This window comes from Charadrius vociferus, unplaced genomic scaffold (assembly GCF_000708025.1).
Source record: "Charadrius vociferus isolate BGI_N301 unplaced genomic scaffold, ASM70802v2 scaffold32, whole genome shotgun sequence".
NCBI classification, from domain to species: domain Eukaryota; kingdom Metazoa; phylum Chordata; class Aves; order Charadriiformes; family Charadriidae; genus Charadrius; species Charadrius vociferus.
In genome coordinates this window covers 5,504,047-5,521,126 of record NW_009647856.1, presented here as the reverse complement: position 1 = coordinate 5,521,126, position 17,080 = coordinate 5,504,047, and the positions used below count along the sequence as shown (strand labels likewise).

At 45.0% G+C, this 17,080-nt stretch overlaps 1 protein-coding gene across 1 annotated transcript in view; it reads left to right on the top strand.

Annotated features, from left to right (window-relative positions):
* KIAA1324L (KIAA1324-like ortholog) overlaps window positions 1-17,080 on the top strand; it is a 49,439-nt gene that overhangs the window by 9,884 nt on the left and 22,475 nt on the right. Inside the window, exons 2-7 of the mRNA XM_009882933.1 lie at window positions 6,299-6,494; window positions 7,104-7,251; window positions 10,089-10,175; window positions 12,586-12,691; window positions 13,340-13,492; window positions 14,567-14,655. Of these exons, the coding sequence (XP_009881235.1) occupies window positions 6,331-6,494; window positions 7,104-7,251; window positions 10,089-10,175; window positions 12,586-12,691; window positions 13,340-13,492; window positions 14,567-14,655 (747 nt within the window). The 5' untranslated portion in view covers window positions 6,299-6,330. The remainder of the gene's footprint in view (window positions 1-6,298; window positions 6,495-7,103; window positions 7,252-10,088; window positions 10,176-12,585; window positions 12,692-13,339; window positions 13,493-14,566; window positions 14,656-17,080) is intronic.

Below are 17,080 nucleotides of genomic sequence, written 5' to 3'. Positions count from 1 at the left end.
CAGCAGCTGTTCAGAGGGACAGCTGCGGGATGCTGCCAACCTCATATTTCCTTCCTGAGCTATAGTTTTCACCTCTGCCCAGGGGAGGCTGAGATAATTCAGCCCAGACTGCCTGCAGGCGATGGCAGCATCTCACCTGAATCCCAAGCAGCGGGGCTTTGGACAAACAACGTAGGAATGGAGGGGATAGAGATGGAAAGCCAGTGTTTGAGATTATTTTTCCCGTGCATTTTCACTGGTTTGGGTGGAATTGCTCCATTGCTACTCCCTTCTAATGTAACCATAATCTGGAAAAATCCAGTCCTGTGTCTTTTTTTTTTTTTTTTTTTTTTTTTTTTTTTTTTTTTTAAATTGTCATGTATTGAGAGAAGGGGGGACACAAAAGGATGCACATGAATGTACACATGCTTAGTGGCAACAGAATAAACAGAAGAACTGAAATACTTCTAGGTATCATAAGTAAGAAATGTTTGGAGAAAAATGTGTGCTGAGAAGAGTGATAGAGATAGAAGTAGTGTGTCCGAGTGGTGTGGGATGGGAAGGTAGCTGACGGAAGGTGTAAGACTGGGTGGCCAGGGCTGCATAACAGGAAAGCAATTGAATATATTATAGGCTTGGTGTTGGAGGATGCAGGGCATTGAGGCAGCTTTGATTACTCTTCTGGTGAAATCACAAATATTCTGATCCTTCTCACAGGTCGGTTATATCTGGGAGATATTTGACATGAGAAAACACTCCAGAGGAAGGTTTCAGACCTCAGAAGAAGTTGAGCAGTCATATGCATGTGAGGATCTACTCTGTTAGTCCAGCTGTGTTTGTGACAAGCCTGTCCCGACCCACAGCATCAGAAAGTTAAGCAACGTGAGATTGTTAGGGTCAGTTACCACAAGAGAAATGTGCCAACTAACACTGATGCTAGTCCACCAAAATCACTGGGGGGGGCCACAGCTGTACTAAAAGGCAGAATGTGATCCTGGAGCCTTGCAGTCAAAGGGCAAATGAGGCAAGCCTGCTCATGGTCTGTTTTGCCCTCTGGGGAGCCGTTTCCATGTCTGCAAAGTGATTGTAAAGCGCTATCAGATCTGCAAAGTAATCTATTGCAAGCACTCCTTGGAAGTGGTTACACAGTGGGCAGGGCTCCTGCTTCAGGATGCCCCGTGGAGGTGCGTCCCAGGAGGGAGGTAAGATATCATCTCTCTCAACTCACAGAGTCTAAGAGGAGGGGGATTAATTAGATTCACTAGTTTGTCCTCACAGGTCATTAAAATGTATCCAGTTGGGCTGATGGTGAAGCTGATAATTTGTATTTGGCACCAGCTTTTCTTCCGTATGGTGTCCAGTTATGGTACGAAGCACTTGAGAGACAAAGGGTCCATCACATGCCATGACAGATTGTTCCAGCAATCAGTCATTCTTCCTACTAAAAATGTGTGTGTTATTTCCAATTTGAAGTGGCCTGGATTCAGCTTCCAGAAGGTAGTTCTTCTTCTGTGATTTTCTACTTGATTAGAGTCCAGTGGGATCCTGTGTTTTCTCCTCCTGGAGATGCTTGACTCTCAATCTTCTTTTGATAAACTAAAATAGACTGAGCACTTCAGATCTCTCTCTGCAAGACATTATCCCTAGTTTTAAAAGCATGTAAGGTCCTTTTGTTCATCAATGACTTCTTAAAAATGCCGACTTACTACTATATTCAATATTAGAACGATCTTCTTGCATATAATACACAAGTTTCATCCTACACATCTCTACCACCACCTCTAAATATACCCACAGATCTCACTAGTGCCTTTTTGCACATCTTGGCAGTGGACGCTCTTGATGGATGGTGCATCCACTCTGACCCTTCAGGCTTGCTGCTCTCTGGAATATGTTTCTGCCTTCTGCAGACTTTGAGCGGGCTCAGGCTTGCCAACAGATCCAAGTCGTTTGTGTTACTTCTGGGTTTATCACTCTCTTACTCTCTCACTTGCCAATTTTAAGAGTGTTCCTTTTCTATTTGCCTGCAGATCATTGATAAAAATGTGGACAGCCATCAGACTGAGTCCTGGGGCAGGCAGAAGTGCCACCTTCCTCCCTGCGTAGTGATGGTTTCCCACTGACAGCCCTGTCTGAGATCTGTTACTCAGGCAGTTCTTAATCCATTTAAGATGTGCCTTACTGGTATTGTGTGGTACTACCTTCTTCATCAGAATGACATGCAAAACTAAGTTAACTGTATTAGAAACCTTAAGTCTATTACACCGTCTCAGTCACCTTTATCAAGCGATTTGTAATCCCTTTAAAGAATGAAATGAGGTCTGCTTGACAAGACTTACACAATGGTTTCGGTGGGTATTAGTACTGTAGCTCTTGTTAATTTTTTATGAAGTGAATCCGCTTTATTGCATGCAGGCATGAATGTGTGTGGCTGCCAGTGGCTGTGTCTATCTAACAGTACTTTACAGCAATTTTTGTGACCATGACTGGTCCCCAGTACAAACCACAACCTTTTTTCTTCTTCTGTATTTATTTTAAGAAAGCGACAGCTACAGATCACCAATAATTGTATTGGCTTCACTGGAGCTACTGAAGGCATCAATGTATCCCACACCACAATATGTCATGCCATTCCTAACTGCCTCTGAAAATGTTCTCCCAGTTTTAAAAATGCCCATGATGGGGCAAGTCATGAAACCTCTTAATGCATTTCACAGGTTTTTTTCACAGAAAGAAAGAAGATTGAACTCAGTCTTCACCATGTGCGTTGCTCTGTGTAAGCTGGTGTGTAGCACCCAACCTGATATTTGAAAGCTGTAATAGGAAAGTTTGCGGTCACGAGGGAGAGGAATAGTGATGTCCAAACAGGATCAATAGTGTCGATTCTGGAAAAGATTTTCAGAATTGCCTACGTGATTTAGCAGCCTTAGTTCTGTATTCTGAAACAGGGTAGACATGTAAGGAGTTATTCAATAGAGATGTTTCCTCTGAAAATTAATTATCAAATCCTTAAACAAATGTGCTCTGGGGCTGGGGGCAGATGGTGTTCAGAAAGGCTACCTCTAAGCCAGGAGACTAATTTTCCCTCTGCAGTCTGAAGCAAGAAGGAGGGTTTAGTGGAGGACAAATCAGAGTACACACCTAAATATGTATGTTTTATATTCCTGAAACTTCACATTGTACCTTAACGTCCTTTGTGGTGATACTGTCCTTCCTGTTGACAGCATCTTGCGTGTGTCACCCCCACAAACACAGCGGTGCTGTGATAACGTCAACCATTTCTGTGGTTGCTGGTCAGTGCTGGATCTGTGCTTAGCTACATCGTAGTGAGATGGAGCACCCACAAGCAAGGCAGAGCGCCAGTGCCCTGGGACAGATCATCTGTATGTGTCCCGTCCCCACCCTGGGCAAGTGCCTCCTCGCCCATCGTAGGGGACATCTACTCTGCAGGGTCCCTCTGGGCACGGCCACAACCTTCCCGTCTCCAGCTGGGACAGACTCCTGAATTGATGCTGCTTTGATTAAAGAGGGTTTGGCCTGGCTTTTGATCTCCCCCCTTGCTGGAAGAGCAAGTGGTGTGATACTAGGAGAGGAGACCACCTCTGTGCTCGTCACACACTGTGTTTCCTCCCCATCCCCCTCCAGCCGCTCCCGGTTGCCTGGAACGAGACCAAGCGATGCATCTGTTCTGATGTCGAAAGTGGTTCGTGTTGCCATTAGCCACGTTCAGCCCCAAATTGAACCTGGCAAGCAGCTGGCACGCTCAGAGCTAGTTTGCTTGCAGACGTATGTGTTTTGATGGGAAATGCTGCTGCCTTTGAAATACGATTCTTAGAAAAGGGAGAGAAGGTAATTCCCGCCTAAATAAGAAAAAAAGCTTCTCTCTCTCCTGGAAGGTGAGCATGGATGGCAGTGTCCTGTGTGGCAGCCTGCCTGATCTCTTATACACTTTTTTCTCTAAAATGATCAGGTTGCAAGGAGTTAAAAGATATTAATTCAGTTAAAACAATAATCTCCACTCAGTCTCGCCTCAGTGGAAGAGGAGGCTCTGCTGCCTTCTGCGTCTTCAGTATGGCAGCAAAGCGCTCGCAGTTACGGACTTCTTATTTGAAATTCACAAATCTGGAACGCGTGGTTAAGCAGTGCTCTACATTTCTTGCTATTTAACTTTATTAAAAAAAAGGTTGAAACTGTTAAAGGATTCAAATATGCCATGAGAGAACTTGCTTCTTTACTTTCCTTCCTGATGGCTTCTCTCAGCACCCTTCAAAAGAAAAAAAAGATAAAGCAGGATTAATTAATAGTGCTAAAGCAGTGAGTCAGGACACTTTTATGCATTTAAGGTGAAAAGCTGTACCATGTGTGGTTTCAATTCAGACACACGGGGAAGTGCTCGTTACTTTTCTCGAGGTCTCTGAAAAAAGCTGTGCTCCTGACCCCGACTGCAGGTACATCCTATGGCTTGGGCTGAGGTAGCCAGACGGGATGCGAGCCGTACCACACTGTCATACGCCACTGCCTACGGAAAACCACCTGCCCCCACTGAAGGTGGATTTTTTTTCTTGGAATCCATTCTGGTGGGATTTACTTGCATATACTCACCCCAGCACCATCCCTGTTAGGCTCCTGCCCACTTTCCTTCTTGGCCCATCGCTAGCGAGCGATGGGGTTAGAGAAACAGATTTGTTGGCTTGAAGTTCACCGGTTCTAATTCAGAGTATGTTGATATGGCCAAGAAGGAAAAAATGACCCTTTGGCAGACCTTTCCATCAAAGCAGACCTTTTATCTGCATTCCAGTGCTGCCCATCAAGGACAATTACACAAAGAAATGCTGCGGGATCTGGTGCAGAAATGGGAGCCTGAATTGCAGCTGGATTCAGATGGAAATTGGTGATACACAGACACCTCTTTATCAAAGTACTCACGGTCAAACAAGTTTTTCTGCAGTTAGATAAACATCAGCATATCTATAAAACTGCATATGCTGTAGCTTCAACTGGTGTCAGTAGTTTTGAGCCAGTTTCTCCACTTTCGCTAGCAGTCTGGTCTTGTCCTACGGTTTCTCAGACTAGTGAGTTTATGTGTCTCAAAGCGGGTGTATGAAATATCTGTCACTGCACAATGTGGCATGCATGAAACAGTAAAAAATCCCACCATTTCTTGTGATGCGAGTTGTGTGCATTGCTCTGAATCCTGCTTTGGCTAGACTGGCACAGTTAAGTGTAACAATCTGCGAGCAACATAGGAAATAGTATGTTCTGCAGAAGTGCTCATTTGTTTTCCATCGGGGATGTTCAGCCTCAGAGAGGACGTGGTACCACATGGGGCTGGGGAAAAGTGGGATTGTCTGCCATTGAAATCAATGTCTGGGCAGGAGTTACGGTTCCCAGCGCAAACACGGGGCTCCATGGGCATACAGGACTTCAGCTGCTGTCCAGGTTTTCTCTGTATAACAGGAATAATCTTCCCGGAGCAGATAGAGATGTGATCAGACTGAAACAAGGGACATGTAGTTACTTGGCGTAAGTGATTTTAGAGACATCAGTAAAAAAAACACTTTGTGAACATTCCTTTTAAATTATACTCCCCTCAATACATATTTTTAAGTACTGTCTTTGCTCTGCTGGCAACCAGTGTTTATTTTCTCAGCATACTAATATCACCTCCATCAAAGATCCTTATTTACAAGACACAGGCCCATTGGTGATCTTTTCCAAGACCACCTGGTCTGTCAGGCAAGACCTTCAAAGCTTTGTAGGCAGCCCAGCTGAGGAGAAGTGTGGAGACCCGTGTGGATTAGGTCTGCAACTCTCGGTTGAGGTTTGTAGTGTTATATTACCATCAGCGTGCTTCTCTGCACTCTTCTTAGCTGCCACACAGGTGGGTGATACCAGTCTGCTCTGGCTCTCAGGTGCTGGTGATTTTAATAGGGTTCAAGGTGTAACAGGTGGGTGAGCAAGGGTGAGGAGAACTGTATTACAAGTCCTCGTTTTCACAAATTGCTTTTGGACACAGTTTGTGGGCAGAGATTTCATTTCTAAATCTTGTTCTGCCAATGGAGACAAGCTGCAAAGCAGGAGCCGTCAAAGGAGATTTGGTTTCAGTGCTGCCACATCAGTGAAAAAACTGGCACTGGTGAACATCTCAATTTTGCAGTCAATGTTGGAAGTTCAGATCTTGCGTTCCTGGGGCTGGGACGTTCCCATCCGGAACCCTTCAGTGACAGTTCACTCTTAATTAATTATGCAACAAAAAATTAATGGAAATTAATTAGGATTAATTTCTCCATTCATATGGTAGAAATGTTTGTCTCCTCAGCTTTTTCCTGTGCCTCTGGTGAGTACCTGGAGATGAAGAACCAAGTATGCAGCAAATGTGCAGAGGGGACCTACTCGCTGGGCAGCGGGATCAAGTTTGACGAGTGGGATGAGCTGCCTGCAGGATTCTCCAACGTGGCGACTTTCATGGACACGGCGGTCGGCTCGGATGAGAATAAAGCCGACAGCTGCAACAAGTAAGAAGTTCTGTTTGCATCTGGATTATGCAGCCATGGGTGAACGGGAGACGGCTCATCAGCACAAAGACCTAGGGTCTCCAGAGGGTAACCAGCCCTAGTAATGGCAAACAGAGTGGCTGGGAAGTGAAATTTTTAGCCATCTCTTTGCTGTCATCATGGTCTCCTTGGGCTCATCAGCAGCTAGTGACTCCAAGACCAGCCTGGAGCTGCTCTTATTTGCAGCTGGAAAGCTCTAGGGTCATGATATAGTAAATGTAGCTAAAAGGTACTTTCACGGCCTATTTAGAGACTCATGGTGGCTGCAGAAGACTGTTTCTGAGTATAACTGAAAGCATGTTGGACCTGTGGATAATAAACCTTTCCTATGTAGGCTGAGTCCCAAATTTCTAGTACCATATCTTTTTCCATGTGCAGTGTCAATGGTCGGTATTATTTTTACATGAAATATAAATGGCAATGCAGTAATAAAGTTATAAATTCACTGCATTCAGCCACTGTGGGATTCTGCGTTCTTTACTAAGTAACAAGTTTTTGTATAATAGTGTAAGAAAAGTCTCCGCAGTGTCTGTGATCTCAGCTGAAGCTTGTTTTGTTTATGTTCATCAGCTCTTCCTGGACACCTCGAGGGAATTACATAGAGTCGAACAGGGACGATTGTACAGTTTCTCTCATCTATGCTGTGCACCTGAAGAAATCCGGTTCTGTCTTCTTCGAATACCAGTATATTGACAACAACATCTTCTTTGAATTTTTTGTAAGGCCTTTTATATGATGAATCTGACCTGATATTGTAAGAATTAAATCCAGATAAAGACCATCAGAAACAGCTTTTCCCTCCTTTTACATTCCCCATATGTCCATAGCTTGTTACTGTTGAACGAGATAAAAAAAGAATTTTTTTTTTTTTTTTGTCTGCCACTTATGCTGCCTTCTGGGAATTAATTTCAGCTTCAAAACTCAGGCTAAATTGATGCTATCTACCATGTGCTGGGATTTTTCCTTTAAGGGTCATGACTGCCCCTGTTAGTCCAGCCTTTTGGAAGACAACTCTTGGTGGTAGATGCTTCAGTTTGGGGGTGTTTGGCTTGAGATGCCTTTGAAGGGACTTGAAATTTAAAAAGACTTCTTCCAAGGCAGGCATCCAGAACCTGAGGAGCTCCAAAGCACTAGGATGTGGAAACCTTAGGTTTAGTTTTTGGTCAATTTGGGTCATAGCAACTGAGATGAAAAGAAAAGCAGGAGAAAAGGCAAAAGACCAATCTTAAAAAAGATTCAGAAACAACATCTCTCCAAAGAGATTTAAGAATAAAAATTCAGATAACTTCCCATAGGAATTAGGCTCTGATGACATGTCCGCACTATGAAATGGAGGGGCTGGGGGTCATTAGCTCCGAAATGGGAGCAACCAGGCTGGGATTGCACCACGCCGTATCCAAATTACTACAACAATCTGGTCAGCAGTGACTAGAATGGGAAAGGCGACCCTCCTCTGCCCATGTGGATGGACTGGTTGGGGTCCAGGCAGCTGGAGGGTTCCCAGCAGAAGGCTCCACAGTGTGGTGTAGGTACCCCATGTCACTCAGATGCTTTGGAAGGCTCCACCAACACTTGCATTGCTTTCCTTGGCATGTTGTATCTGCCATTTGGGACAGAAAAAACACAATGGGGTGGCAACTCAGAGCAGGAGATGACTGGAAATTTTCAGTCTCTCCTCTGTTACTGCCTCTGTGTCTGTCTGGTTTTCATCTGAAAAACACAGTTTATGGTATCTCAGAGGAGTAAGAAGCCTTAGCTGGTGTTGGTTAATGTTTCTTGAAGTTTGGAGAAAAGTGAGAAGTATCCTTCTCCTTAGTAGAGATGGGAAAGGAAGACAAAAATAACCTGTTGGAGGCACCTTCTTGCTGCTACATCAGTGCAATAGATTGCTATTGCACTTTGATAACAGATGGTGCAGGCAATATTATTTAGCCATTTCAGTTTTATATCAGACTATCCTGCCTTCTTCATGGGGTAAAAGCAGCAAATTTGCTTTCTGCTCTCAGATGAATGTACCAGGATTATGAATCCTAGCTCCAGTTACTTGACCGACTGACTGATCTGCTCCTGCAGTGGAGCAAATATGTTGTTTCTCTGAGCAATGGCTTTGAGAATGGCTTTTTGATTGTTACTTTTATCCATATCCCACTCATTCACCTCCTTAAATTTATCATTGCCTATTCAAGAAGCAGTCCAGCCCTTTATAGAAATGCCCATGTAAATAATTCCTAGTCAGCCTCAGTATTTCAGGGAAATCATATTTAACACGCCTCTAAAAATCCATTATTTTTTTTTTTCCTCCAGCATGTCTTTGTGCTTAAATATATTTAACAATGACACTTTAGCTCTGGACAGTGGCATTTTAGTGGCAGTGGCTTGCAGGTTGCTGGGAAATAGTGAAGTTTTTGGGCTCTCCTGGAGCAGGTGACTGCACTGCTGGTCTGAGGGTAAGCAAGGAGATGTCCTCAAACATGGGAAGCAAATGTGGACACTTCTTGTTAGATATCCAGTGGTTCTGCAGCCTTCCCTTCCCAGGCTCTTTTTACATATTGAAGCCCTTTACACCTTGTGAGAAGAGACCATATGTTTTTATCTCCTTTTTGCAGATGGGAACTGAGGCACAAAGATGCTGTAGCTCAGATTGTGCAAGATAAATAGGGATCTACCGACTACTTAGGTGCTTCTTCTCACCTCTTTTCCTCAGTGCTGTTGATCTAGGTGGGAATTAAGTGCACAGATTCTTTGGAGGATGTGGGGTTATGGAACTCATTTCAGACTTGACATGGAGCAACTTTGATGGGGGATGCTTGACCCCAGGTCTTCTGAAAGTGTTCACGTGGCCTTTCTCCCTAGTGGAATAAAAGCTGAGTGCCTCAAAGGGACTTAATACTTTTTCTTCAGAGAAGAGAGTTATGAGAAGAAAGATGCGGACCGCTGTGAGGCCACGTGCCAAACCCTGCTGCAAGGAAAGGCTGCTGAGCTGTGCTGGACCTGGGCAAGGGACAATCCTCCTCACACCTCTGCCAGGGCAGATACTCCATGGCATGTCACCTAACCTTCATAACGGTACTCTCATCCCCAGTGAGGGCAGGTGGCAGGGAGCCAAAGACGTAGCAGATATTGGCTGCAGAGAAAGCAATTTGTCTTCTAGCTTTGGCCTGTCCTCTCCTACCTCCCTTCTGACTTAAAAGCTCCTGGCCTCTGGATTTCAAAGAACTGAATCTTGGTGGGCTCAGGAGAAGGAGGTGGCAGCCAAGACAAGATGCTCAGCATCCAAGTCTGACCAGATAGTGAGAGGACAAGGCTGAGATCTTCTCCTCCTGCTCTTTTTTTTTTTTTTTCCATCTGCATCAGAGGTGGTCATTGGAGACACTGTTAAGCTGCTAGCAGGGTCTGAAAGTTGGGTGGGTTTTTTTTGCCACAAGTAAGGCAGCTGCTGTTCTAACTATGTAGACAACAGGAACAAAGCTGAATCTTATCATTCCCTGCCAGCAGTCACTGTGCTGACAGAGATGCAGCTGATTGTGGTCACTGATCTTGTGTTTTTATTAACAGATACAAAATGACCAGTGCAAAGAGATGGAGTCCACAGCAGACAAGTGGGTGAAGCTAACAGACAACGGGGAATGGGGCTCTCATTCTGTAAGTGTGCAAAAAATTCCTTTATGAAGCTTTTTTTCCATTTATAAATGCCTGTGATTTCCTCTGAGCAAACAGCAAACAAGGGCCAGATCCTGTGAATGCATTTGAAGAAGCACAGCTTTCCTAGTACTGAGAGCAAAGCCACCGAGATCTCCGAGGGGCTGATCCCAGAGCAAGTGATAGAGATGCAAGACTTTGTATTGATTTCCCTGGGCTTTGACTTGAGTGCTTTATGAGGTTAAATAGATTTATGCAAATCCACACGCCACAGTCACTCTGCATGATTGTAATTGAAACCTCTACAACAGTTGTTTGCTCATGAAAGCACACGATTAGTCCCCGTTGCTCAGCCGAGCGGTGGGAGCGGTGTGTGTACCTGGGGGCTGGCAGGATGGGCATTTTATTCTCCAGTGTGTGCGGAAGAGCTGGACTGCCCCCAGCCTGTGCTCTGTGGTGACTTAACCAGTTGAAAAGGAAGCTGGCAGCACCAGGGTGGCTCCTGCAGCCCTGATAGCAGCATGTCTATGTTGGGAGCAGCAGCCCTTTGGCTGGCCTGTGACCCAGCTGGCCGAGTTTGCTCGGGGCACAGACCACGTGTAGACCGACTCATGGTGATGCCTGGCTGCCACTATACCATCATACCCTAATTCCCAGAGCCATGCCAGCAAAGATCGAGCATAGGGGAACTTACGTTAGAAGAAAAAGGCTTTTAATTGGCATAGACAGCAGCCACTCTCTGTTTTCCATAGGCTGCTTATCCTCCTGGAGGAGAAACTGTATTCCTGAGTCTGGTCTGGTTGGCAGTGCCTGTTAGCTCAGGTACAAGCCCTGTGCAAGTCATGTCGAGAGGCAGGAGAGATGAGGGCGGAGGGGTGAGTGACATGGGCTGAGAGGTAGATCCAAGTCCAGGGCATCAACTTGGGTGAGCTGAGAGATGTAGACAGTGTCTGCATGGGAGATGGTGGCATCTGGGCTCATTGTCCGGGATGTACAAACGTCTCCACTGACTATGAAGGTTGCTTGGATACCTGGCTGAAGTGTAGACATGCGAGCCAGGTGAGATGACAGTTCCAGCTCTCCTCGAGGCTTTTGTCTACGTTGCAAATCCTGTTGTGGTGGCTTCTCTGAGCCCAGTTTTCCAGTTGTTGTAGCCTCTGTTTTCAGCATGCTGGTCCTGCTGCACCAGAGCTGATGTTGGGTGTCTCTACACTGCAAAATGTGATGTTTCATCCAATACTTCTGTTGTTAATTCCCAGTTCTGCTGTTACCTGCAGTAACCCAGCTCTCCTCTGGCCCCCTGGATAGTAGGTGTTTGGGGAGTGGGAGATATAATATGCTGTATCTCCACTTTGCTGAGTTTTTGTACTTTTTGTCCTTGGTGAACAAAAATTGTGGTCTATTCAGGCCTGTACAGCATTGCTGTAAATCTCATTATCCCGGACTCTTACGCTGGTAGAGTTTATCCCTCTTTTTGTGTGTGAAAATATAGCAACTTCAGGCCATTATCACTTTGTCGGCAGTAGGCATCTTGTACTGGGCTAGTATATATGGTACAGCTTTGCAGGCCAGGCAGGGTCTTGGTAAACCTGCTGCTTTTAGTAAGTAGAGTGATACTGTAATTACAGAGGTGAATTGAAGGCAGCAGGCATCAGCGCTGCTGCTAAAAGAAGTGGTCCTGCCTTCCTCCTCCCCCTTGTCCCAGCCATGGTGCCACCAACCCACCACCCTTTCTGTGCCAGCACAGGGGTTGTGCAGCCGCTTGCAGAACCACGCCGTGGAGACTAAGTAGGTCAAAGCAGTTGGAAACTGGGTTGTTTTCTGCATCTCATCTGCTGATCGGGGTTGGAAATGAGCAGGAGGGATGGGACTGCTGCTGGGGGATGTTCCTGGGTTGTGCCCGACTTACTGATCATGATGCTGTAGTGTTAGGTGCAGGCAGAGCTTGATTTTTAAAGCCTATAAACAAAATTCGCTTGTGAGCCTGGATTTTTTCAGTCTGGGTCATGTTGGGTTTCTTTATGAAAGTGTATGTCAAGGCTTTAAAAACAAACTGATTGACTATATCTGAACATAGAGCTAGAGATAAAAGCTCCTGAGTGCCAGGGGGAGCTGGATAAAAGCAGGAACAGTTTTTTTCCCAGTTCAGCTTACAACAAGGTCAGAAACAGCTCTTGGTGTTTTTCCATAAAACTGGACTGTGTAGAAGGTTTTTCATAAAGCACACTTTGGCACTCCTTAGAGGTGTCTTTACAGCATCTGCCTAGCTGTCTCCCCATTATTCCTGACTCACTAAGCAGCTTAGGAAAAGCCAGTATTGCTGCTAGGATGCAAGAAATCTGAGTAATGGAAGTAAGAAATAGAACAATTTCTTGGTGAGGAGATGTCTGCTAACTGCCATGTGTTGTTGCAGGTAACTCTGAAATCAGGTAGCAATATATTATACTGGAGAACAACAGGGATTCTGATGGGGTCCAAAGTAGTAAAACCAGTTCTGGTGAAAAACATCACAATTGAAGGTAAGCGATATTTGCCTTTTAGGTCTAATCTCACTCTTTCGTCACAGTGTTTGCCAACTGCCGTTTCTACTGGTGTACCCACAGCACCGAAGTGGCTTTTTTTTGCCCCCTTGTCCCCTGTCTCCTCCTCTAAAGTGCAGCAACACAACAGCAAAACTTCAGGCTGCCAGGGAAAGGCCGAAAAAATAATTTAGCTGGTAAATGATGCCATCTACTGGAGAAGACGGGCTTAGCAAATAAAGAGAGAGAAAAAGGAATAAACAGGTTTTCTTTAATGTTATAGAAAGACCATGCTTATTGGTAAGCCTCTCAACAGTGATAAATGGATACAGGTATATCATAATTGGCAGTTAAATTACTATTTAAATGATTTAATTAATCTGGGATTGTCCTTTTGGTGCTGTTTTAAGTGTAATCAAACTTGGTGTTTCATAAAGTTCTTACACGGGTCAGACTTGCATTGAGGAGCAAAGATTAAAGACCTAAATTATAAGTGAGCAAAGCCAAAGTATCTAAACTGAGTGGTGAAAATCTGTGATTTTTAAGCTGTGCTATGCAGTTGGTTTGCTTTCGATGTAAGCAGGTAGGCAGTAGTTATGGTGCATAGCTCTCTGTATTTCAGTGCTTTACCTGTAATTTATCTTACAGGAGTTGCATATACGTCTGAATGCTTCGCATGCAAGCCTGGTACCTTCAGTGACAAACCAGGTTCATCGGGGTGCCAGGTGTGTCCACGAAATACTTATTCTGAGAAAGGAGCTAAAGAGTGCACCAAGTGTAAAGAAGAAATGTATTATTCAGGTACATAAATCAAATGGGATAAGCAAAACCAGAAGAGTCTGGAGGATGTAAGGTCATAAGATGGTTCTGTGTGCAGACATGAGAATGTTTTTTCCTACAATTTAGTCCCCAGTTGATATGCAAAGTGGAAATGAAGATGGGGCTTCTCAAAAGCTGTAGAGGGCCACATAATGGGCCACACTTCGTCTTTGATAGGTTCACCTACACTAACATAAAGGGATGGAGATCTTTTGTGACCTCGAAGGGAACAGCGCTTCTGAAGAATAATAATAGTCGCGCTGTGCCCTCTCGTGGTAATTTGTATTATCTGTTGGTGATGACCTGAATTGGCTTCATCACTGCCTTCATTCAGGCTTGCCCTGTTTCTAGGAATCTCTTTTCCAAATCCTTTCCTGGCCCATCCCTGCCTCCCCTTGGTTGGAAGATGTGGTGATCTAGTTGCAAACTCTAAAGTCCTCTGCATTCCCAGCTGTGGTTAGCTGGTGATCATCAAATAACAAGGGCAAAGTCCATTCTTCATGGTCAAAATGTGTTGAGTTTTCTTCCTTCTAATTATTTTATAAGAAAGTTTTTGAAGAATTAATTATCAACCATAGAACCTACTATTACACATCATGGGAAATGCTTGGGGACTTGTGCCTGTGCTCATGGTGGGAATGGGAATTTTGCAAAAATATCTAGGGAGAGGAAAATTTGGGCTAGTGTTGTAAGGAAGTCTCTAATGGGTTAGAGTGTTTTTGTTCCTTATCAAGTGAGAACATATTTCCGTGCTTGGCAAACTACACAAATTACTGCTTGAAGGTGAAGGAGTGGGGTGACGGTTTGGGTGACTCCCCCGTTATACTGAATCAATGAATTTTAGTGTTACAGTACAAGCATAGCTGGTATTTTCACGTATTTTCCCCATTTCCCCACTTCAGTTCAGGGGAAGGTTCATGTAGACTCCATTAAGAGTTGGATTTCTTTCATTCTTGTTTTGTGTTTTTCTGCTGATCCACTTGAATCTCCAGATTTTAAGCTTGTTACAGTTGTTTCCAGAGACCATTTAATAGTTTAACAATCCTTTCTTTTTAGAAGAGGGATCCAGTGCGTGTATAGAGCGTCCCCCATGCACAAACAAAGACTTTTTCCAGATCCATACCCCGTGTGATAAGGAAGGAAAAGTAAGTAGAAGGCATGACACTATTTTAAGCTCATTGAGCTTACTGTGATCTCTTGATTTGAAAACAAGGTAGGGTTTCTAGGAATCTCTTTCCCAATTGCTTTCCCAGTTTCCTTCCAGCATTGAACGTCTCTGAGGCTTTGGGCTTGTCCTTTAGCTGCCTTCTCTCCAGCATTTATCCATCTGTAAGAATCTGCCTGACATGTCTGCTTAAAGGATCTGCCGTTGTGAAATGCTAAGCTACTTCCACTTGTGATTAGTCTGACTGGGTCACTGGTGCTATGCTCATAAAAAACCCAGAGCTGGGGCACAGGGTGAAGTACAGTCCCAGAATAAACCCTACTTTTTAGTTGTTAGTAATATTTCCGGACATACCTTTGGCTTGAGACAACTTGTGCTGTCCCAGCAATGCCCAGGCACGATTCAAGTGCTGCCATGGCACAGGAGCATTGCACATGACCATATATATTTCAGGTGGAAGAATGTTTGACTGTATGGGTATGATGTATATCATGTCCCTTAATTTTAGCATCAAAGAAGAGCCTGTGATCTGTTGAAATAATGGTGTATATACACGGCCTGGGAGTATGCATGTGTAGCAGCAGAGCTTAGCTGCTAATAACGTGCTTGCCTCATGGGATGCCTTGAAACACCTCGACTATCAGTAGATTGTTTCACAGAGATCTTCAATCTGCTAGGTCCCTCAGAGAGGGACCTGCTGGTGGAGCAGCCTGGCTTTGGAGGTCTCCCGCCCTTTGTCCCAGCAGTTAAGTGGGGATTTTGATGGGATTTGGAGAAGAAACTCCCACTTACTGTAATATGGAGCCCACATGGTGTGGACATGTGGTCAGGCCTGTTTTGTCTCTTTTCTTCCCTTTCCCGTCTCTCTTAGATCCAGATGGGATGGCAAGTAGTCAAAATCCATAGCACCTGTAGGTTGCTGGTATGATATTTGCTGGCAGGGTGGAGTATTTTGGAGTCACCTGGTCATCCAGTTCCAAAATGCAGCTGTGTGCTTTAATAATGAGGCATCTGTAAGTTTAGCCCCAGAGTTGGCAGGCTTTACAACCCAGTCTTGACTCACTGATTCTTGCTGCTAACTGCCTATAATGACTTGAGAAATTAGCAGCAGTATTCACTGCTACACCCCCAGGTACTGCTTTAATTGCAGCCTCCTGCGTATTACTCTGTCACTGCTCTGTGCAATTCAGGGCTCCCTGGCTTTGAATAGGCTCCTACTGGTGACCCTCTTCCTGCCTCCTCAATGGCCTTTCCCTTCACTGAGGCACATCTTCAGAATACAAAGTCGGTCATTCTGCAGACACCCTTCATCTTCCAGTTGCAACAGCAACATGTGTTGTAGACGCACAGAAGATACTAGCTGAGTTTTCAGGGCTGCTTTCACCATTTAGTGCTCTGCATCTCAAAATCAGTCCAGGTTTGCCGCACTCCCCAACCATTTCTCCAAGCGACGCAGTCCAGTGAGAGGGCCTGACTCTGCAGCCCATCTTCAGGCAAACAGTGGCTGTAAAGCACCAGCCTGAAGTACTGTTGATCCATGGCTTACTAAAATCAGCCAGGTTTTTCACTTGTCTCTGTCCTGCTGTCCCCACTCCATGTGTAGAAGGGGCCTCATGAGATTTAGGTACTGGACTCCTATTGACTTTTCACCTATCTACTGCTTTAAGAATCCCAGGCTGACTGCTTCAGCCCCAGTTTTAGCAACCATTACCTGCATGGCTGTGGGCAGTCTCTCACCCTTTTCTCTGCTCAGACGCAGTAGGATTGCTTTAGTGTGCCCAGTGTGGGCTCTGGGCAACCACACAGGTATTCCCTAGGCTTTTAATTTTAAATGCTGTGCACTTTGATGCTGCTGAAGCATTTCTGGAGCAATAGTCCAGAAAATCCTCTAAGTGTTCAGGAGCAGCAAGGGCAGGCTGATTCGTAAGGGACAGATGCCACTCGGATAGCAGGAGCAGTCCCACAGTGCCTGAGCAAAGCGAGTAAAGCAGATCCAGCGTCAGCGGCCAGATTCATAGAATTATAGAATCGTCCAGGTTGGAAGGGACCTTTAAGATCATTGAGTTCAACCATCAACGTAACACTACCAACACTACCAATAAACCATGTCTCTAAGCACCATGGCTACCTGTCGTTTAAATACCTCCAGGGATGATGATTCCACCACTTCCCTGGGCAGCCTGTTCCAATGTTTGATAACCCTTTCGGTGAAGAAATTTTTCCTAATATCCACCCTAAACCTCCCCTGGTGCAGCTTGAGGCCATTTCCTCTTGTCCTATCACTATTCAGCCAAGGTTGCCAGTCCATAGTGATGAGGCACGACCAATGTCAAGCTGGGACATCAAGTCCATGGGTCAACCAGGGTTCACGACCTGGCACAGGCATAGCTGCAACACAGCTCAGG